We start from the raw sequence: 22,417 nt of genomic DNA, 5'->3' as shown, positions 1-22,417 counted from the left end.
TTGAATATCTAGGTCACATTGTTTCATCAGAAGGTATTAAAGTTGACCCTAAAAAGATAGAAGCAATTTTAAATTGGCCCATACCCAAAAATATGCAAGAGTTACGTTCTTTTTTAGGTCTTGCTAGTTTTTACATAAAGTTTGTGCGAAAATTTTCATTACTTGCATTACCTTTGACTTAACTTTTAAAGAAGGGTATTGTTTATAACTGGACTGATAATCAACAAAAATCTTTTGATTTATTGAAACATTTCCATACTCCTGTATTAAAACTACCTAATTTCACTAGACCATTCTTTTTAGTAGTTACTGATGCTAGTGGATTTGGAATAGGAGCCGTACTTATGCAAGATAATCATCCCATAGCCTACTCTAGCTGTAAACTGAAACCATCTGAACTTAAATATTCTATATATGATAAAGAATTGTTAGCTGTAGTACAAGCCTTACATCAATGGAAACATTACTTAATGGGTTCTGAGTTTATGATTAAAACTGACCAACAAAGCATTAGACATCTTCTTAGTCAACCCCAAATATCTGACCGACATATTAAATGGGCAGCTTTCATTCAAAGTTTTCATCCCCTTATACAATATCAACCAGGAAAAGAGAATGTTGTAGCCAACGCTTTGAGTAGAAGACCAACAATTCATAATATTTATGTGATATCATTTGATTCCCTTATCCCTATGAAAGATACTTATCATTAGGATCTTACTTTTCACTCTGATAGAAATAAATTAGTTGCAAATAATTGGATTCCTATTGATTCAATGTCTTACAATAATGGATTCATGTTTTATGAAAAGAGATTGTGTGTAACTGTTCCGAGATTATGTGTAACTGTTCCATTTAGATCTTTTATTTTGAATGAGATTCATTGTCCTCCATATCAAGGTCATAGAGGTGTTATATCTACTTTTTGTACATTGATTAAATATTTTTATTGGCCACATATGGACACTGATGTATCTAACTTTGTTTTTGAATGTTTAGTTTGTCAACGAGTTAAAAGACACCATGGTAAACAGTATGGTTTACTAATGCCCTTATCTATTCCATCACGACCATGGGAACATATTTCTATGGATTTTATCACTGGTTTACCTAACACTAAAGCTAACCATGATATGATTTGGACTGTTATAGACATGTTTAGCAAACAAGCATATTTCATTCCATGCAAGAAAACTTTAACTGCATCTCAAGCAGCTCAATTGTTCTTGAAAACTGTGTTTACTAATCATGGTTTACCAAAAGTTATTATTTCTGATCGTGATTCCAGATTTTGTAATAATTTTTGGATTACTTTGTTTGCTAACTTAGGAACAAAGATTGATTTTTCATCTGCATTTTATCCTGAAACAAATGGTCAAACAAAAGCTACTAACAATACTATTTTAGATCTTTACCGACGTGCTTACACTATTTCAAAACCACACACATGGGATACATATCTACATTTACTTCAATTTGCATATAACAATATACCACACACAGCTACAAAGAAAGCACCATTTGAAGTTATTTATGGATATAGATTGCCTACACTTGTTGCATCATTATCAAACAAAATTCAGACTGCTGATGATATTGCTAACATACATGCTACTATTTTTTATGAAGTTAAAGATATGATTGCCAAAGCCCAGCAATCATATACAAAGCAAGCAAATAAGAAAAGACAGGCCATGAATTTCAAAGTTGATGATTATGTTTGGTTACGTATAAAAAAACGTAGATTACAAAGTGTAGATAAACACCGAGTAGTGAAATTAGCACCTAGATTCTATGGACCATTCAAGATCATACACAAAATCAATGACAATCCATTTAAACTGGAACTACCACAACACTGGAAAATTCACAACACCTTTCATATTAGTTTATTACGACCCTTTAGAGGCCAATTACATGTACACCGTGTCTATCAAAACCCACCTTTGCTAGATGAAGAGACTGAAATCCTTGAGCCTAAAACTATTATAGATACTGATTTTATGACCACTAGAACTTGCCGTAGATATTCTAGATATTTGGTCAAGTTTAAAAACCATCCTGTTGAAGAGGCCCAATGGATGCATGCTAGAGACTTAGATGCTTTTCCCACTCTGTTAGCTCCACATTGAGCTAATAGCAATTGAGGACAATTGCTATTCCACCCCGGGGGTATGATGCTAGGAGGCATATTACACGGTGGATTCCGTGAGGTTTTACGGTGGATTCTGTAAACTTTTATTACCGGGGCTCATACACAAAGTGGATTCTTTGTGCGAGAAGTCGATGGGGATGTCTATCCTTTTCGGGCGTTTTGTTAATTTAGTGTGTACATGGGTGATTCCATAGTGGGCGATTCCACAAAATACATATTTAAATTAATAAACGTTTATGAGTTTAGAGTGCGCACTTGTGATAAATTAAGGTTAAGATTGATTTCTGACCAATTAATTTATTTATGTAGCTGAAGACTGCTAGGTATTTACTTTTGTCGGTTTAATTGTATTATTTTACTAACGATTGTGAATGCTTGAGTTGATGTGTAGAGATAGCAGCGGTGGTAGTGGAAAGCATTGGAGGATAGCGTATATTCAAATTTATCATCAATATTTTGATGGGCGCATACCTTAGGCATGGCGCCTATATTTTGTCACGCCTATTTATCAAGGCGTTTGATATTTATTTATTATTTTCGTATGCGCAAGGGCGCACGATTTAGATATTTGTATTTGGACATTGTATTTGGGCACGCTTGACTTCTTGGGCACCCATTAGCTTTATTTCTATTTGGCACAAAAGTAAACTCAAAAGCTAAAGCATGCTATTTTGTAGTTTGGCCTATTATTTGAGCTTGAAGTTGATTAATACATAAAATACATGCTTTGTGGAGCTCTCACACAAGGCATGGGGGGAGATTGCACCCAATTTGTCTCTTGTTCATATCGTGCAAGCTTTCTACATTGATTTGTGTGCAAAAAGTAGAGTTCTTTTGTTCTTGGGGACCTTCTAACGCTCACTACGCGCGCTTACGGCATTCGATCTGTGCACCACATAGTCCAATATATAACCAAAGTTTGAAAAATATGGATTGGGAGTTAAAGTTAAACCTTCATTGATAGGAATAATAACTAACACATTGATACAACCTTCTAAGAGTGGCTCTATAGTGGCACTCTTCTAGCTCTTTATTGTTCTTTTTGGGGCCCTCACTATATGGGCCCTAATATCCTATACCTTGCTTAGGTTGGTTCCACAAATAGGGCATTGAACAATCAACCTCCAAGGCTCTCTACCTACCTTGTTAACTATCTAATTGTCCAAAGTTGGTTTTACATCACTTCAGTTGAGCAAGTGGTTATTATGGATTTGTTTCATTTGTAGCAAGGTTGGATCTTCTATACCTTTCTTTTGTTTTTGTTAAAGGAGGTAGCCTTTCTATTGGCTAGTCTTATAGACAAGATGCATGGGCATGAAGGCAATGCCTTTCTTGAATTATGGCGGGCTTGTATGATAGCTTGCATTCCACATAGGATTTTGCATCCCTATCCAATAACTAGGTACTTTCTTGGATACTAATTGGTCCATTTTAACCCTCTTAAGTCATGTAAATCCCTTAGGCCCATTACATGCTTGAGCGGCAAAACACATTTGGATTTTTGGATACTGATTGATTCATTTTAACCCTCTAAAGTAAGCCTATCATTTTAAAAACATAGAAAATGGTAGATTTTTCTTTGCAATTAAATATACAGTTCTAAAACTGAAAGTAATGTCTCATCATTTACTTCTTTTGTTTTTTTAACACTCTTTTCAATTGAGTCTTTTCTTTCAAGCAAAAAATATTGCATAGCAAACTTATGACATGGTATATGGACATAGGATTTTAAGTTGCTAATTTCAAAATTTATAGACCCCCCCTTTGAATATGCACTATGTGCATGAGGATATTTCAAACAAAATTTACAATATATTTTTACTTCATCTTTATCATAGATGAGCCATTTGAACTAGTCTAGCCAATCCTCTTGAAAAATGAAGCATTCTTATTTTTCTCTTTCAAATTCAACATTTTTTTCAAGTGACATGTCATTAGAAGATTTATTTGAAGATAATACATTAATTGAAGTTGAGCACCCAACATTATTCGTGTTTTCTTTTACCTTTTTCAATTGGCTATGTTTTCAATCCCAACCCATGCAAGAAGGTTTCCTTGTCTTTTATCCTTGGGTAAGTTACTCATGAATATATAATATAAAGGGGTTATTTATAGATTGAATAGAGAAGTGTTATGACTAGATTTAAAAAAAAGTTTATTACTAATCTTTTACATTTCATATAGTAGTAATCACTAATAATATTTTCATTCAAAGATGAGAGAGAGAGAGAGAGAGAGAGAGGCACATCTATACCGTGGGGAGACTGATCTTCTTATTTTCCTTCTACTTTTCTAATTTTAGATCTTAGGAGTGATGGAGTCTCTCTCTCTCCTTCTCCCCCATCTCTCTCTCTCTCTCTCTCTCTCTCTCTCTCTCTCTCTCTCTCTCTCTAAACAAGACAAGTTCTAATGCCAAGGCCGAAGATATTCTTTTTTTTTTTTTTTTGATTCAAGAGTTAGACAATTCAAGAGAGATTCGACTCTCTCTCTCTCTCTCTCTCTCTCTCTCTCTCTTCCCACAGCCACCTAGGCTCAAGAAGTGCAACTACCCAAGCTTCATAGATTTTTCCCAAGCTCCAATTGATGCTAAAAAATGCCACCAATGCTTAGGCCCGACTACCACCACTAGCCAATTGCCCTAGGCTACTGTTATGGCCATGGCCCACATGACTTAAGTGGGAGTAAGTGTGGTACTAAGCGCTGCCAACGAGAGGCAATAAGTGTAGCGTAGGACAAGGAATCCAACATTTTTTATATGTAGTGGGCGTTTTATGTAGCCTTGCATGTTGCAAGAGGCAGGCCACAACATAGGGTTGAGCCTTTGAGGTAACACAACATCAAGGTAGCATTGAGCACAACGTTGTTTAGGAGCAACGAGAGATGAAAGAAACAATAGTAAACTAACATTCTAAATTTGCATTGCATGATGATCAAAGAGTAGAGTTTTGGTGCTCTCTCTCTCTCTCTCTCCAGTTTGTTAACAGTCATGAGTAGTCGACTTTAATTACATAATTAAAATTAAAACATTAAAACTTGAATAGTTACTTTAAATTCAGAAATCAAAACTTGATAATTTATAATTTGATTGGAATTTAAATTTGATGGCTATTAGCAATTACAACTTTAAATTCTATGTCATAACATTGTTTTACATTTATTTAATATTATTTATACTATATGTATTATCTAAAATCTTCTTTCACATATATGTAGAAGGATCTTATTCTTCTACTTTAATCATGAGAAGGATATTCTCATTCCATGATAAAGATAACGGTCTAGAATCCTTCTCACTTACATTTTTCATAAGTAAGCGGTTCCTCCTCAGCACATTCAGTCAAACGAGTTTTGTCTTAAAATGAACGGCCTTTTCCCGAAAACTGTTTTGAAGGAACATTCGCATCTATTAGCGCAGCGTCGCTGAGTCGCAGGTTCGACGATGAATAGATGCACATATAAACATGCCTGGAAAGGTGCATCTACGGCGGGTTTCTGTTGCGTGGAGACGAATTTACAAGTCCAGACTCACTGATCACCTGTAGGTTGATTATCAAGATTTCATAACGAAGAAGCGGCCTTGGATCAGGTCTCTTCTAACCTCTCTTGTTACTTGTATGGCCCTCCCAGACAAATAACGAAGGTCAGGTTGACATTCTAACGATCATCATGCGGCACGATAAGGGCGGTGGAACGCGGTGGAGGCTTTAAGTGGACAGGCTGGTCAGCATAAGGGTGCGGGTCCTGGATGATCAGGCACACGAGTTAATATAGCATATAATGGATCTCGCAAGGTCGACTGATCGTTTAAACAGGGAGAGATCTTGAGGGCGCTGTCACGTTAGACGTCTTGTAGCTCAGTCGAGCAGTTGATTTTGTGAGGCTACTATAACTCGAGCCGGTACTCCAGCACATACATAGATACAGTGACTGTGATGCAAGATCCAGCCTGCAGCTAGGGAGCTATACAGGGTCAGTCGTGCTTTCGACATCCGGCATAATATCGTTAATATAATAGGAGTAGCTATGAAGCTGCTGCTGGGTATTAATATGATGATGATGATGATGATGATGATGGCCGGCCGTAGTACTGTGCGTGCCGCGGACCCAGACCCGGTGCAGGACTTCTGCGTGACGGACGCGGACCAGGCGCAGAAGGTGTTCATCAACGGCCTGCCGTGCAAGGATCCGGCCAATGTGACAGCGGCCGACTTCAAAAGCTCCCTGCTGAGGAGGCCGGCCGACCCGGAAGCCAATCCTTTCGGCGTCGGGGTGGTGATCGCGTCGGCGGCGAACTTTGGCGGCCTCAACACGCAGGGGCTGACGGTGGCGCGCCTGGACTTCGCAGCGGGCGGCGTCCTGCCACCGCACGTGCACCCACGCGCCTCCGAGGCCTTCCTTCTAGTGAAGGGCCGCGTGTCGGTCGGCTTCGTGGATGGCAACAACGTGCTGTACGCACAGACCCTCTTCGCCGGCGACCTCTTCATCTTCCCGCGCGGCCTTGCCCATTACATCCTCAACGTCGGCACTGGCCCCGCCCTCGCCTACGCCTCCTTGAACAGTCAGAACCCGGGCGTCAGCCTCCTCAACCTCAATCTCTTCGCCTCACACCCCCCCATCCCTGACGCCGTCCTCAAGAAGTCCTTCGCTCTCTCCCCGCACCAGCTCCAGGCCATCCGCAAGGCCTTCACCGGCCCTGCCTAATTATAATTAGCCTATAGCCTAGGTTATGTGCCTCTCGTTGTTGAAAATCGATCTCTTGCGACGTTAGCGTAATGCTCGCGTCGATCTTATGACGTTTGTACGCTTGTTTTACTTACAATAAGACAAATTTTGATGTGTTGCAATGAGAAGTTTTTTTCTCACCCTTGAAAATTCTTTGAGCTTTGTACGTTAAAGTAAACTAGTCTTTCCTCCTTGCTGCCTTTGAGCTTTGTATGTAGCAAAGAGAATTTTTTCTCACCCGTGAAAATTCTTTGAGCTTTGTATGTAGCAAAGAGAATTATTTACCTTCTCGGTCGGCCCTTTGCCATACCGGAGAGTTTGGGTGATGTTTTCTCTTCTACACAAATTAGGAAACTCACAAGTAGAATCTCTATTGTAAACTTTGAATTTGTCGCATTATATATTGATGATTCATTAAGTGTTTATGTTCGTGGCATTTTCATTGGCATAGTGAATATTTAATTGGGCAACATTTTTCCGTATAATATAACTAAAAACTGAAAGGACTACAAAAATTGTTCTAACTCTCTAATATCTCGCATTGTTTATTGATTATTTAATTAATTGTTTCATCTTATAATAACTTTTGCTATTACATGAGTCATGGCATTTTCTTGTGTACCCTTCTTCAAGTCCCAAATCAATACAACCTTGTGCACTAAGATCATATGCATCCTATATCTATTAGACCCTCCCATTCCAACAAGATTAAGGACTAATCATCATGACCAAAAGATTGGACAAACATGCCATCCATAAATATACTAGACCCTCCCATTCCAACAAGATTAAGGACTAATCATCATGACCAAAAGACTAGACAAACATTCAATCGATAAATACAATCAAGGTCTTGACTCTCTTTCACCATACAGAGAGAGAGAGAGAGAGAGAGAGAGAGAGAGAGAGAGAGAGAGAGAGAGAGAGAGAGAGATGATGTTATTCAAGAATCAGTTGTCTTGTTCATTAGTTTAGCCATTGGAAAATGGGACCATTCAATCTCAAAACAAGGATCTATATCCAATTTGAATTGAGGAAATACAATTCAAACTCAATTGCATACTAGCAAAGATGTGAATCAAGGTCGAAGAGTGCATCATGAACACTTAGAGGATTAATGAGACATATAGGAGTATCATCTTGGGAAACAGAAAGGGGATCACCATGATAAGCACTATGATGAAGGGACGAATCAAGCTGAGCACTTTGGAGTAAAGGCCTTTGAGTGATTAAGTTCATGAAAAGGATTGAAAGATAGGTTCCTCTACAACACATGCTAGTCGAGAAAAAACATCGAACAAGAATAAATAGAGAATTTGTTCATTGTAGGATGAGTAGAAGGTTCACTTGAAATTGGGAAAGAAGAAAGAAGTGGGGAGGATGCATGAAGCATCTCCATATATTTGATATTCAATGCACCATTTGGGGATGGAAAACTAGCCACATCCCAAGAGACAATATCTTGGTGTGGTTGGAGGAAAGTGACCCATGTCGTGAGTTGGTTATGGTGCGCAGATCGGTCGCAGTATGCTCACATAGTGAATCCCGGAAGGTCCCCAAGAACAATGAACTCTACTTTTTTGCACAAATTACAATGTAAAAAACATGAACGACAAGAGCAAGAGACCAATTGGGTTCAATCTCCCCCCATGCCTTGTGTGAGCGCTTCACAAAGCATGTATTTTATGTATATTTCCATCTTCATGCTCAATAATAGCCCAATTTACAAAAATATGACAAGCTTTTAGCTTTTGAGTTTGCTTTTACAAAAATAGGAGATAAAGCTAATGGACGGTGCCCATAGAGTCTGGCACGCCCAACACAATGTCCAAATAGAAATAACATATCCGTGCGCATAGGCGCATATAAAATAATAATAAATAATCGATGCCTCAATAGACATGACTGAATATAGGCGTGGCGCCTATCAAAATATAATCCATAGGTCGAATACTTGCTAGACTCCAATGCTTTCCTCTGCCACTGCTACTATCTCTACACATCAACTGAAGCATTCACAATCGTTAGTAAAATAATACAATTAAACCGACAAAAGTGAATACCTAGTAGTCTTCAGCTACATAAATAAATCAACTAGTTAGAAATAAATCCTAACCTTAATTTATTACGAGTGCGCACTCTAAACTCATAAACGTTTATTAATTTAATATGTATTTTGCGGAATCACCTGCTATGGAATCACCCATGTACACACTAAATTAATGAAACACCCGAAAAGGACAGGCGTCCCCATCAACTTCTCGCACAAAGAATCCACTTTGTGTATGAGCCCCGGTCATCAAAGTTTACGGAATCCATCGTAAAACCTCACGGAATCCACCGTGGCACGAAATCCACTGTGAAATATGCCTCCTGGCATCATACCCCCGGGGTGGGATAGCAATTGACCTCAATTGCTATTAGCTCAATGTGGAGCTAACAGAGTGGGGAAAGCATTTAAGTCTCTAGCGTGCATCCATTGTGTTTCCTCTATAGGATGGTTCTTAAATTTAACTAGATATCTAGAATACCTTTGGCCAGTTCTAGTGGTCATAAAGTCAGTGTCTATGATAGCTTCTGGTTCAAGGATTTCAGTCTCTTCCTCTAACAAAGGTGGGTTTTCATAAACAGGGTGGACAGGTAATTGGCCTCTAAATGGTCTCAATAGACTAATGTGAAATATATTGTGAATTTTCCAATGAGATCCGTGAATCTAGGAGCTAGTTTGACAACTGGATGTCTATCTACACTTTGCAGTCTACGTTTTTCTATTCTCAGCCAAACATAATCATCAACTTTGAAATTCATGGCTTTTCTTTTCTTATTGGCTTGTTTGGTATATGATTGCTGGGCTTTAGCAATCATATCCTTAACCTCATCAAAAATATTGTTATGCATACTAGCAATATCATCAGCACTCTGAATTCTATTAGACAAAGATGCAACAGGTGTAGATAATCTATATCCATAAATGACTTCAAACGGTGCTTTCTTTGTAGATGTGTGCGGTGTATTGTTATATGCAAACTGTAATAAATGCAAATGAGTGTCCCATGTCTGAGGTTTAGAGATAGTATATGCATGTAAAAGATCTAGAATAGTGCTGTTTGTGGCTTCTGTTTGTCCATTAGTTTCTGGATGAAATGCAGATGAGAAATCAATCTTTGTGCCTAGATTAGCAAACAGAGTAATCCAAAAATTGTTAAAAAATCTAGAATCATGATCTGAAATGATAACTTTTGGCAATCCATGGTTAGTAAAAACAGTTTTAAAAAACAATTGTGTTGCTTGTGATGCTGTTAAAGTTTTCTTACATGGAATGAAATATGCTTGTTTACTAAATCTATCTACAACTGTCCAAATCATATTATGGTTAGATTTAGTATTTGGTAAACCAGTAATGAAATCCATAGAAATTTGTTCCCAAGGTTTAGATGGAATAGACAAAGGCATAAGTAATCCATACTGTTTACCATGATGTCTCTTAACTCTTTGACAAATCAAACATTCAGAAACGAAGTTAGATACATCTGCATCCATATGCGGCCAATAAAAATCTTCAGTTAACATACGTAATGTAGATATGATACCTCTATGACCTTGATATGGGGGACAATGAATTTCATTCAAAACAAAAGATCGGAATGGAATTATAACACACAATCTCTTTTCATTAAACATAAATCCATCGTTATATGACAATGAATCAACAGGAATGAAATTATTTTGAACTAATTTATTCCAATCAGAATGAAAAGTAATATCCTGGTGATATGTATCTTTCATAGCAATCAAAGAATCAAAAGATATGACAGAAATATTATGAATGGCAGGTCTTCTACTCAATGCATCAGCCACTACATTTTCTTTTCCAGGTTGGTATTGAATGATAGGATGAAAACTTTGAATAAAGGAATCCCATTTGATATGACGGTCAGAAATTTGGGGTTGGCTAAGTAAATGTCTAATACTTTGCTGATCTGTCTTTATCATAAATTCTGAACCCATTAAGTAGTGTTTCCACTATCTTAATGCTTGTACAACTGCTAATAATTCTTTGTCATATGTGGAATATTTCAGCTCAGAGGGTTTCAGCTTACAACTAGAATATGCTATAGGATTATTGCCTTGCATAAGTACGGCTCCTATTCCTGATCCACTAGCATCGGTCACTACTAGAAAGAATGGTCTATTAAAGTCAGGCAACTGTAGAACAAGGGCATTGGTTAATGCATGTTTCAGTAAGTCAAAGGATTTCTGTTGATTTTTGGTCCATTGATAAACAATTTCTTTCTTCAGAAGTTTAGTTAATGGTAAAGCAAGTAATGAAAAATTACGTACAAACTTCCTATAGAAACTAGCAAGACCAAGGAATGAGCGTAACTCAAGCACGTTTTTAGGAACAAGCCAATTCAATATTGCATCAATTTTCTTAGGATCAACTTTAATTCCTTCAGATGATACAATATGACCTAAATACTCAATTTCTGTCTTAAAGAATTCACTCTTTTCAAGATTTGCATACAGTAGATTTTCTTTCAATAACTGAAAAACCAATGACAAATGCTCATAATGTTCTTTCTCATTTTGACTAAACACCAAAATATCATCAAAGAAAACAATTACACAATACTGATATTTCAAAAAGATATGGTTCATCATTCTACTAAAGGTAGCAGGTGCATTAGTCAATCCGAATGGCATGACTAAAAATTCGTAATGACCAAACTGTGTTCTAAATGCAGTCTTGAATATGTCAGACTTATCTAGCTTTACCTGATGATAACCAAACTTAAGGTCAATTTTACTAAATATAGAAGATCCTTGCAGTTTTTCCATAAGGTCATCCACTCTAGGAATAAGATACCTATTCTTTACAGTGATCTTATTTAAAGCTCGATAGTCAATACACATATGATAGGTATTATTCTTTTTCTTGACTAACAATACAGGTGCACCGAATGGAGAACTGCTAGGTCGAATTAAACCTCTATTTAGTAATTCCTCAACTTGACTCTGGATTTCTTTTTGCTCTATCTAGTTGTGCCTATATGGTGCTTTGCAAGGTGGTTGTGTGCCAGGGATTAAATCTATCTTATGGTCTTCTGGACGTGAAGGAGGTAAACCTGGTGGTAGGTCTTTTGTAAAACAATCCTTAAAATATGCAAGAAATTCCTTATGCCTAGGGTGCATATGACTTTCCTTTACTTGCAATTCGTGCACCCAAATGAGATAGGATTTACTACTCTTGCATAATGCACGTTTAGCTTGAGTATGCGAAAGCAGTGGAAAAACATTAGATGCATGCATACCATATAAGATAATAGATTTTCCTTGAAAATTAATATTCATTGTGTGTGTGGAATAATCTATATCTGGGTTATGCTGGTGTCGCCAAGCATACCTAAAATAATGTCACTCGACTGTAATGGAACAACTAAGAAATTTCTTCTTTCAGTGTATGAACCAATTTGAATCTCTAAGTCTTGCACTTCTTGTGTACCATTATACATAGTACCTAAAAATGCAGCTTTTATGCGATAATGCGTAGGTACAGTCTGTAATTTCAATTCCTTTACCAATTTTGCTGAAATAAAATCATGAGTACTACCGTCATCATGCAAAATAGTCTTTTCCTTTCCATGCACCAAGCATTTCATAGTCAATAAAGAATGTGGAGTAGGCATACCTGGTAAAGTATCGGAAGTAGTAGTGGTGTCGTCCTCATCTTCAGTGAGATCAGGCATATCCTCATGTTCGTCTTCGTCCATGGCTCCAAGATAGTTGATATGAGCTTGTGGCTTCTTTGAATGACAATTTACTGCGAGATGTCCAGGCTGGTGGCATTTATAGCATACTATTGGCTTGGCTTTGGTTACATTATTTGCAATGGCAGGAAGTCTAGGTACATTTGGATTTGCTTGTGGAATAGGTTTAGGATTTGGATTGACATTGGATGGTAATGTAAAATATTACACGGCGCAGCGAACAGAATCTGAGAAAGAGATAGAGAGTACACAACAGATAAGAGGAGAATCAGTAAAATTCTTTAACTCCAAACAACTGATACAAAGATGGCTCTGTCCACCCGTGCGCTTCCACTGAGTGAAGCTTAGATGGCGATCTAGACAGAAGATAGGCAAAGAGCTTAAGGCTAGCTGGAACAACAACTCTGACTGGGTGAAAGATAAGTGAATGATGGCCGCGAAGGGGTTTAGCTTTTATAGCCCGCGAAGGTCGTTAGGTCGGCCTGCTGATCGGCCTACCATATGAGCCTCCACTAGTCGGCCAGGGAATATTCCAGGGAATATTCCCTTTACCATCGGGCCGGGGGCGCTGCCCCCGAACCCCCGCCAGGGGGGCCGCTGGCCCCCCTGGGACCCCCCAGCCAGGGGCCGCTTCCGCGGCCCCCGGACCCCACAATAGGGGCCCCTTTTAACTCCCTTACCACGCAACTCAATGCAATGTGCCTTGAGTTGCTACCAGCTTAACCACTCCGTCTAACCCAAAGATTAGACCCACAACAGTCACCTTTTTGCCATCCGGTCACATAGACCTCATCTGATATACAAGTCAGGACTCAACCAATGTCCGGGCTCACATTTGGCTTCTCCTCATAATGGGGGCCTTACAACTTTGAGCACCATGGATCATTGGTAGCACCTAATGAGGATGGGGCATTGATCATATCTAACACCCCCCCTCAATGTCCACCCATAGGTGAACTATCTCCTCGGCCCAATGCCGAGTCTCTGAAGATGAACTTGAAGCAGATCCTTCGTAAGTGCTTTGGTGAAGATATCTGCTCCATTCTCCTCTGTTGGACAGTAGACCAATTCCACTATCCCATCCTCCATCAAATCACGCACATAGTGATACTGGATCTCTATATGTTTGGTGCGTGCATGAAACACTGGATTTTTGGCAATGGCGATGCAACTCTGATTGTCACATCTCAGCACAGTTGGTTCTTCATCCTGCACTCCCATATGCCATAGAATCCTTCTCAACCATACGGCCTCACATGCAGCAAAACAAGCTGCCTTGTACTCTGCTTCGGTAGAAGACAATGCCACTGTTGGTTGCTTCTTACTAATCCAAGAGAAAATTCCTGAACCCAAAGAGAAACAATAACCAGAAACTGACTTCCTGGAATCAATGTCTCCTGCCCAATCTGAGTCACAATTCCCCACAAGAGAAGTTCCGAAACTGTATGTCATACCATAGTCAAGAGTTTTCTTCAAGTATCTGAGCACCCGCATCCCAGCCTTCCAATGACTCTCATGAGGTTTGTTTGAGAACCTGCTCAAAACACCAACAGCAAAACTGATATCTGGTCTGGTGTTACACAAGTAGATCAGACTGCCGACCAACCTCCTATACCTCCCAATGTCTGCTAATGCTGATGTATCCTCGACGGATAACTTTGCATTCACCTCCATAGGTGTAGCTATCTCCTTGCACTCGGTCATGCCAAATGCCTTCAAGATCTCCCATGCATACTTCTTCTGAGAGATGAAGATCTTTCCTGGATCTTGCCAGACTTCAATCCCCAAACAATAGTGCAGCAAGCCCAAGTCTGTCATTTCAAACTCAGAACTCAAAGCCTTTCGAGTTTGGTTGATCATATCTTCATAGTCACCTGTAATAAGAAGGTCGTCCACATATAGGACAATCACTACAGACTTTTTACCATCCCTGTAAACATACAAGTTAGCATCTGAGGCACATCTTTTGAAGTTTAGGTTTAAAAAGAACCTATCTATCCGCTGGTACCATGCTCTGGGGGCTTGTTTCAGCCCATACAATGCCTTCTTCAGTTTACACACTTTGTTCTCAGAATGGGGGGCCTCAAACCCTGGTGGCTGAGCCACGTACACCTCCTCCTTGAGGTCACCATTTAAGAACGCTGACTTAACATCCATTTGGTACACTGGCCACTTCTTGTGGGCAGCCACTGCAAGTACCGTGCAAATAGTGGTCATTCTGGCAGTTGGGGCAAATGACTCTTGAAAATCAAACCCTTCAACTTGTGAAAATCCTTGGGCAACCAGTCTAGCTTTGTACTTTTCTAAGGTACCATCAGCCTTGTACTTTACCTTCCAGATCCACTTGGTGCCAATAATCTTCCGCTTTGCTGGCCGATCCACTAGCTCCCAAGTGTCATTCTTCATTATGCTGTCATACTCCGCCTGCATAGCAGCCTTCCATGATGGATCTGCAAGTGCTTCTTCTAAGTCAGTTGGCTCCTTTACTTCTCTCATAATCTCAACCATCAAGGCCATGTTGACTATGTGAGCAGAAGCCCTCCTTTGCTCCTCTATTCTCTGAGACCTCCTTGGTCCGTCTGCCTTCCCCTCAACAGATGCAGGCATAGGATTATTGTGGTCATAGAGCTGCTTCACCCAGCGCGGCAATGGCTTTTCCGGTGGGGTGATGTCAGGTTGGTGAACTTTTTCCTCATCATCTGAAGATGATGCTTCCTCCTCCTTAAGGATAGGGATAGCTCTCAGGACAGGTTCATAGTGGACTACTTCTTCGCTTGATGATAAAGTGGAAGACCTTGCCTTCTCCTCCTCCACTATATGCGGCTCCTCCTTGAACACCACATCACGGCTCGCGATGATCTTCTTTGCCTCTTGGTCATATAACTTGTAAGCCTTCTGCTCATCACTATAACCCAAGAAGATACATTTTCTGCTTTTTGGTTGTAACTTGTTTCTCTTCTCATCTGGAACATGTGCATAACATTCACATCCAAAAATTCTGAAATGTGAAACAGATGGTTTCTTACCAGTGTAAGCCTCATGAGGTGTTTTTCCCTTGAGAGCCTTTGTGTAGCTCCGATTTAGAATGTAGACTGCAGTATTAACAGCTTCAGCCCAAAAATGGTTAGGCAATCCCTTGCCCTTTAGCATGCATCTTGCCATCTCCACAATGGTACGATTCCTGCGTTCCACAACACCATTCTGCTGAGGTGTGTGAGGCGTCGTCAATTGACGCTTGATCCCTTTGCTCTTGCAAAAGCCTTCAAACTCCTTTGAGTTGAACTCACCACCACCATCTGTTCTAAATTTCTTCACACTTTTCCCTGTTTCATTCTCAACAAGTATTAGCCATTCTTTAAACTTACCAAAATCTTGAGCCTTATCATGAAGGAAGTACACCCACATCTTCCTACTGTAGTCGTCGACAATCAACATAAAATAAGAAGATCCCCCCAAGGCCTGTGTAGGCATCTTACCACACAAGTCAGCATGCACCAACTCTAGAGGAGCATGTGCTCTATTCTTGCTTTCTTGTGGAAATGCCTTTCTCTGTTGCTTGCCCATCATACAAGCTTCACATGGTTCCTTCAATTCAGTTATTGTAGGTAGGTGAGCAACCATACCTTGCTTTTGCATCTCCTTCAATACTGCAAATCCGATGTGTCCAAACCTTTCATGCCAAAGCTTACTTGTGCCCACTCCAGCGGTGGCTGTAAGAGCACTTAGCTCATACAGGTTGTTCCTTCTTTCTCCTTTGCCAACAATTGTGCCAGCACTATCAATAATTTCTGCACCTGTCTTCTTGAACCTCACTTCATGACCAAGATCAGTTATGGCAGCAACTGATAAGAGATTTCTCCTGATTTCGGGAACATACAACACATTTGAAAGCTTTTTGACTTCACCATTTGCAGCAACAAAAGAAATAGTACCTGTGCCCGCAGCAGGGCATTTAGCATCATTTCCAACCGTCACAATGATGGATTCTTGTAGAGGCTGCATAGAACTGTATAGACCTTTCTTGTTGGTCATGTGACGGGAGGCCCCACTATCCAACACCCAAGAGTCAGTGGTAGATTCTTCTTGCGCCGAGGAGCACACTTCCTCAATGGTCGCCATGAATAATTCCAACTCTGCTTCAGCCGTATTGGCTGTCTCTTTCCCTTTAGTTTTAAGGGTACCATTCTTTTCATCTGCCTTCTTGACACGACAATCTGCAATTGCATGTCCTTTCTTCTTACAGTAGAAGCACTCTCCTTGAAACCTCTTCTTGCCGCCCTTTTTCTTTTTGTCACCATCATTTTTGGTGGAGGAAACACCTTTGCCTTTTGCATTGGCAGAGAATGCAGCATCTCCATTGTTGCTTCCTTCTCGGGCTTTCAGCCTCAACTCCTCCTCCATTAATAATGCACAAAACTCCTCAAAAGTCAAAGCTTGAGGTCTCACCTGAGTATTAAGGGCAGTTACTAGTCCATCAAACTTTTGTGGACAAATCCGAAGACACCTCCGAGCTAGCTCTTCGCTAGTCTTTTGTATCCCAGCGCCAGCCATCTGGTCGCGCAGATTCTTAATCCGAGTGATGAATGCTTCAACCGTCTCTCCTTCAGCAAACTTCTCCGCTGCTAGTTGATTCTCCAAGTTTTGAATCCTTGTTTGGTTTCGTGTTTCATACTGACTCCTTAGTACATTCCAAGCCTCTGACGCTTTGGTTGTATGCTGAATCAGAGTCAAAACACTGTCAGAACAGCTTGTAACTAAGGCACACAATGCATCTGCATTCCTTCGTTTCCAAGCTCGTAGAAGATCTGCATTCGGAGGAATCATCACACTAGGATTTGATGGGTCGGGGATAGGCTGTGGTTCTGCGTCAGTCCCCAGCACAGTCTCCAGAAGCTCATAAGAATCAAGGATAGTTGTAATTTTGAACTTCCACAAGGTGTAGTTTGTACCATCTAACTTGCCTTCGCTGAAGGTTGGTGGACGAATCCTCAGTGTTTGAATAGCCGGTACAGCAGCACCACCTCCTGCACCGCTTCCTGATGCGCCAGAACTGCTTCCCGGAGTCGACATCGTTTCTCTTTGCTGTTGAAGCCTTTGCCTCTTGCACGCTCTCCGATCTCTAGAGCCCCCTGGGCTCTGATACCATGTAAAATATTACACGGCGCAGCGAACAGAATCTGAGAAAGAGATAGAGAGTACACAACAGATAAGAGGAGAATCAATAAAATTCTTTAACTCCAAACAACTGATACAAAGATGGCTCTGTCCACCCGTGCGCTTCCACTGAGTGAAGCTTAGATGGCGATCTAGACAGAAGATAGGCGAAGAGCTTAAGGCTAGCTGGAACAACAACTCTGACTGGGTGAAAGATAAGTGAATGATGGCCGCGAAGGGGTTTAGCTTTTATAGCCCGCGAAGGTCGTTAGGTCGGCCTGCTGACCGACCTACCATATGAGCTTCCGCGGCCCCCGGACCCCACAATAGGGGCCCCTTTTAACTCCCTTACCACGCAACTCAATGCAATGTGCCTCGAGTTGCTACCAGCTTAACCACTCCGTCTAACCCAAAGATTAGACCCACAACAGTCACCTTTTTGCCATCCGGTCACATAGACCTCATCTGATATACAAGTCAGGACTCAACCAATGTCCGGGCTCACATTTGGCTTCTCCTCATAATGGGGGCCTTACAACTTTGAGCACCATGGATCATTGGTAGCACCTAATGAGGGTGGGGCATTGATCATATCTAACATGTAATGCAGGTGGTTTAACCCAATTCTTGCGGAAAGATGATGAAGAGAAACGACTTGGATTAAATCTTCTAAAATTGGAATTGAATTGTTTAGATCCATAATTACCATTGGCTTGGAATTGCTGTGGTCGTCTGTCTCTACCGCGTAGCTTATCTTCATTGTCGTGAGCTAGTGAAATGGTGTCTTCAAGAGTAGCAGGCTTGAACATGTTAACTTCAGTGTAGTAATGCCCAAGAAGTCCAGACATATACTTTCGCTTATGTGTCGCCTCTGGTAAGTCTTCAAGCATGCGTAGCTGTAGGAGTGCATTTCAAAAATGCTCTGTATACTGAGGTATAGGCTCACGATCCCGTTGCTGGAGTAGATCCCATTGCTTGATAGCCTTCTCATGAAATTGCAGTGGAAGGAAATTCTGCATGAACTTCTTCTTGAAATCTTCCCAAGTAGCATGACATTCTATGCTCTTGCGTACTACAGTCCACCAAAGTGATGCTCTGTCTACCAAATGATTAGTAACACACTTGATTTTATCTTTTTCTGGATAAGTTTCCTCATGGAAATAGTCATCAAACTGACTAATGAATGCTAGAACAGTCTTTCCTTCTCGTATGCCATTGAAAGTGCGAAATTTGAAACTTCGTTAACTTATCTTTGATTCCTTGCGAATGGTTTGAGCTTCAAGGGTGGAGTCGATGGTACATCGAATCAAATCTTCAGCTTGAGGTTCTTCTTTGTCGGTAGACGCTCTTTGTAATTTTGCCAATTGCGCTTGCAATGCTTGTCTAGCCAATCGTTCTTCTTCCAATTGCATCATGATTAGGTCCAGCTTTTGCTCCATCGTAGGCTCAGGTAGGTCGTCTTCAGCCATAAGATCATCCATATGTGGTTCCGTCATCCTGTAAAACTCAAAAGACCTTTCTCACTCAAAATCAGATTAGCGGGATGAGCGTAGCTCAAATTCAAGGTTACAAGGCTTATGTGTTTTTAGGTATTTCTTTCTCAATCTTCAGAAAATCTGCGATTTTTCCTTCTTCATATGCTGAAAATACTTTAGCAAACCTACGTATGGGTAGAATACCTTCCAACGAACAACTTTGCAATTCGGAGTTTCTGCGCAGGAACAGCCCTTCTAGGAGTTTTGAGCACAAGTCAGTTCTGACTCCAGTTGACTAGTCTGACTTGCAGAGTTGCAGACTTATGTGACTTGCAGAGTTGCAGACTTGCAGAACTTGGCCGACTTAGTGAACTTGCAGAACTTGATCACAGATGACTTGCAGAACTTGATCTCTGAAGTGCGGGACCTAGAGTTGTTGACTTGCAGAGTTGGAAGATAACTTGTTTGACTTGATTGGGATAAGCTTAATGATTTAAGCTTAGTGGGGGGAAGCTTAATTGAAGAAAATGGCGCAGTCGTGGGGGGGAGGGGCGTTTTTTCCGCCATGCGGAAAAATCGGAGGTACTCCGATACCAGACGGATTGATTTCTAGCTTCCAACCAAGCTTCTAAGCTTGTTCTTAAGCTTTTTGAAAGAAAGAATTAGAAAAATAATAGAGCTTATCTCTCTCTGTTGACGACTTGATGATGGAGATAAATGAGTGGTCCTCCACATGTATTGCCTGGTCCTTCGCGATCTGATGATAGAAACAGGGGTTCTTGATCGCCAGAAGTCTGCCTGTATCGACGGTTCACGACGAGATTGACTGTAGAGCCTGATCGTTCCAGGAGCTCCGCCTTCGCATGAGATGGGTAGCGATTGGAAGCTCTTGATCTCAGCTCCGCTCTGATACCACTGGTGCGCAGATCGGTCCCAGTATGCTCACGTAGTGAATCCCGGAAGGTCCCCAAGAACAATGAACTCTACTTTTTTGCACAAATTACAATGTAAAAAAAATGAACGACAAGAGCAAGAGACCAATTGGGTTCAATCTCCCCCCATGCCTTGTGTGAGCGCTTCACAAAGCATATATTTTATGTATATTTCCATCTTCATGCTCAATAATAGCCCAATTTACAAAAATATGACAAGCTTTTAGCTTTTGAGTTTGCTTTTACAAAAATAGGAGATAAAGCTAATGGACGGTGCCCATAGAGTCTGGCACGCCCAACACAATGTCCAAATAGAAATAACATATCCGTGAGCATAAGCGCATATAAAATAATAATAAATAATCGATGCCTCAATAGACATGACAAAATATAGGCGTGGCGCCTATCAAAATATAATCCATAGGTTGAATACTCGCTAGACTCCAATGCTTTCCTCCGCCACTGTTGCTATCTCTACACATCAACTGAAGCATTCACAATCGTTAGTAAAATAATACAATTAAACCGACAAAAGTGAATACCTAGCAGTCTTCAGCTACATAAATAAATCAATTGGTTAGAAATAAATCCTAACCTTAATTTATTACGAGTGCGCACTCTAAACTTATAAATGTTTATTAATTTAATATGTATTTTGCGGAATCACCCATGTACACACTAAATTAATGAAACACCCGAAAAGGACAGGCGTCCCCATCAACTTCTCGCACAAAGAATCCACTTTGTGTATGAGCCCCGGTCATCAAAGTTTACGGAATCCACCGTCAAACCTCACGGAATCCACCGTGGCATGGAATCCACCGTGAAATATGCCTCCTGGCATTAGGTTATCAAACACATATAGAAGCCAATGTAGATGATAAGACTAACTTATCATTTCAAAAAAAAATTCATTCATGATTGGTTGTGTATAACATAACTATATGTGTGCCTTGACTCTAATGATTGTTGAAATGACTAATGGAAGTGATTAGCATTTGAATAGTAAAGTCATGTAAGGTGTTCACTTGTAAATAGAGATCGATCATGAGTCCCACCATTCTCTCCCATGTACTTGAGAGTAGGACATGCAACATCATCATATGCATGGCTACGTAGGCATAACATGGATGCCATGAATAGGTGAATTGCTCAAGAGCATTGGTAGAAAGTCCTTGAAGTAGAGGAGGAAAAGACGATTGACAATTTTCTCACCAACTCATATAATATCACCATTGGGAGAATGGCTTAGGCAAAACCTTGCATTGTATTGACAAGTGTTGAAGCAACGGGTAGAACAAACTGATAGACATGAACCATAAGACTTTCCCAACAATAGCATTATGACGCAATGCCAAGCCTAATGTTGAACCCAATGTTTAAGTCCCCACAAGTTAATGCCTTTTGGGAAGGCACTGAGATGTATGTAGTCTTACTTGTCTTTGCCCTAGGAGATACAATGTGAAAGGGGATAGTAGACATAGGAGCATGAGTTAGTGTCCTTATCCATGCACTCCTCAAGCTTGGGAAAAACCAATGGTAGAAAGTGCATGATTCAATGACACTCTAACAAATGGGATGAAGGTCAAACCCTTTGGAATCCTATAGGACTGGCCTTTAAAGATAGTAGAAATTTAATTATCCATGAACTTTATAGTCATAAAGGAAGTGAATTATGATATCCTACTAGTAGGCAGACCTTGGATGAGGAATGCGTGAGTGATAGAGGATTGGAATAATGGCCTAATAGTCTTAGACAATAGATCATAAGTGTTCCATGTTGAGATGGATACTTAGAAAACCTCACCAGTGGACCTAGATGCCATCTCAGCCATGTTGAAGGGTGATTCAAAGGCTAGAAGAAATTATGGATCTCTAACTAAGTATATTCCTTGTCTTGAGGATAAGCACAACTAGATACATGTGTTGGCAACGATTCTTCTACCATTCTCAGATGATGAGGATGAATATAGGAAAGATGTAGACATAGCTAGCAAACCAAACAAAGACACAACTTCTAATCTATCCACAATGCCCCTATACATAATGGCTAGTAGTTCCATCACAGGTGACCAACACCAATCACCTATCATGTCCCAACTAGTAAATTGAAACTCCATAGAATCCTTCATTAAGTGAGCTAATTGGCAACCCAATTGCAAACCTAAAGCTCCTCAACTATCTCTCATAAAGAGTAAGGAATAGCAATGG

At 40.3% G+C, this 22,417-nt stretch overlaps 1 protein-coding gene across 1 annotated transcript; it reads left to right on the top strand.

Moving 5' to 3' along the window:
• Positions 1-5,930: 5,930 nt before the first annotated feature.
• LOC148028095 (germin-like protein subfamily 1 member 1) lies at positions 5,931-7,017 on the top strand. Its single transcript, XM_087688996.1, has one exon. The coding sequence runs from the start codon at positions 6,179-6,181 to the stop codon at positions 6,854-6,856; it is 678 nt and encodes a 225-aa protein (XP_087545122.1). The 5' UTR covers positions 5,931-6,178; the 3' UTR covers positions 6,857-7,017.
• The last annotated feature ends 15,400 nt before the right edge of the window (positions 7,018-22,417 follow it).

Source organism: Lygodium microphyllum, chromosome 12 (assembly GCF_053477565.2).
Source record: "Lygodium microphyllum isolate KBCC chromosome 12, Lygodium_microphyllum_v1.1.10, whole genome shotgun sequence".
In the NCBI taxonomy this organism is placed as follows: Eukaryota; Viridiplantae; Streptophyta; class Polypodiopsida; order Schizaeales; family Lygodiaceae; genus Lygodium; species Lygodium microphyllum.
The sequence above is the reverse complement of the archived record's forward strand: the minus strand, read 5'-3'. Positions and strand labels throughout refer to the sequence as shown.

What these genes read in the sequence shown, in the direction of transcription:
- LOC148028095 (XM_087688996.1), top strand. Translation starts at nt 6,179, where the DNA reads ATGAAGCTGCTGCTGGGTATTAATATGATGATGATGATGATGATGATG.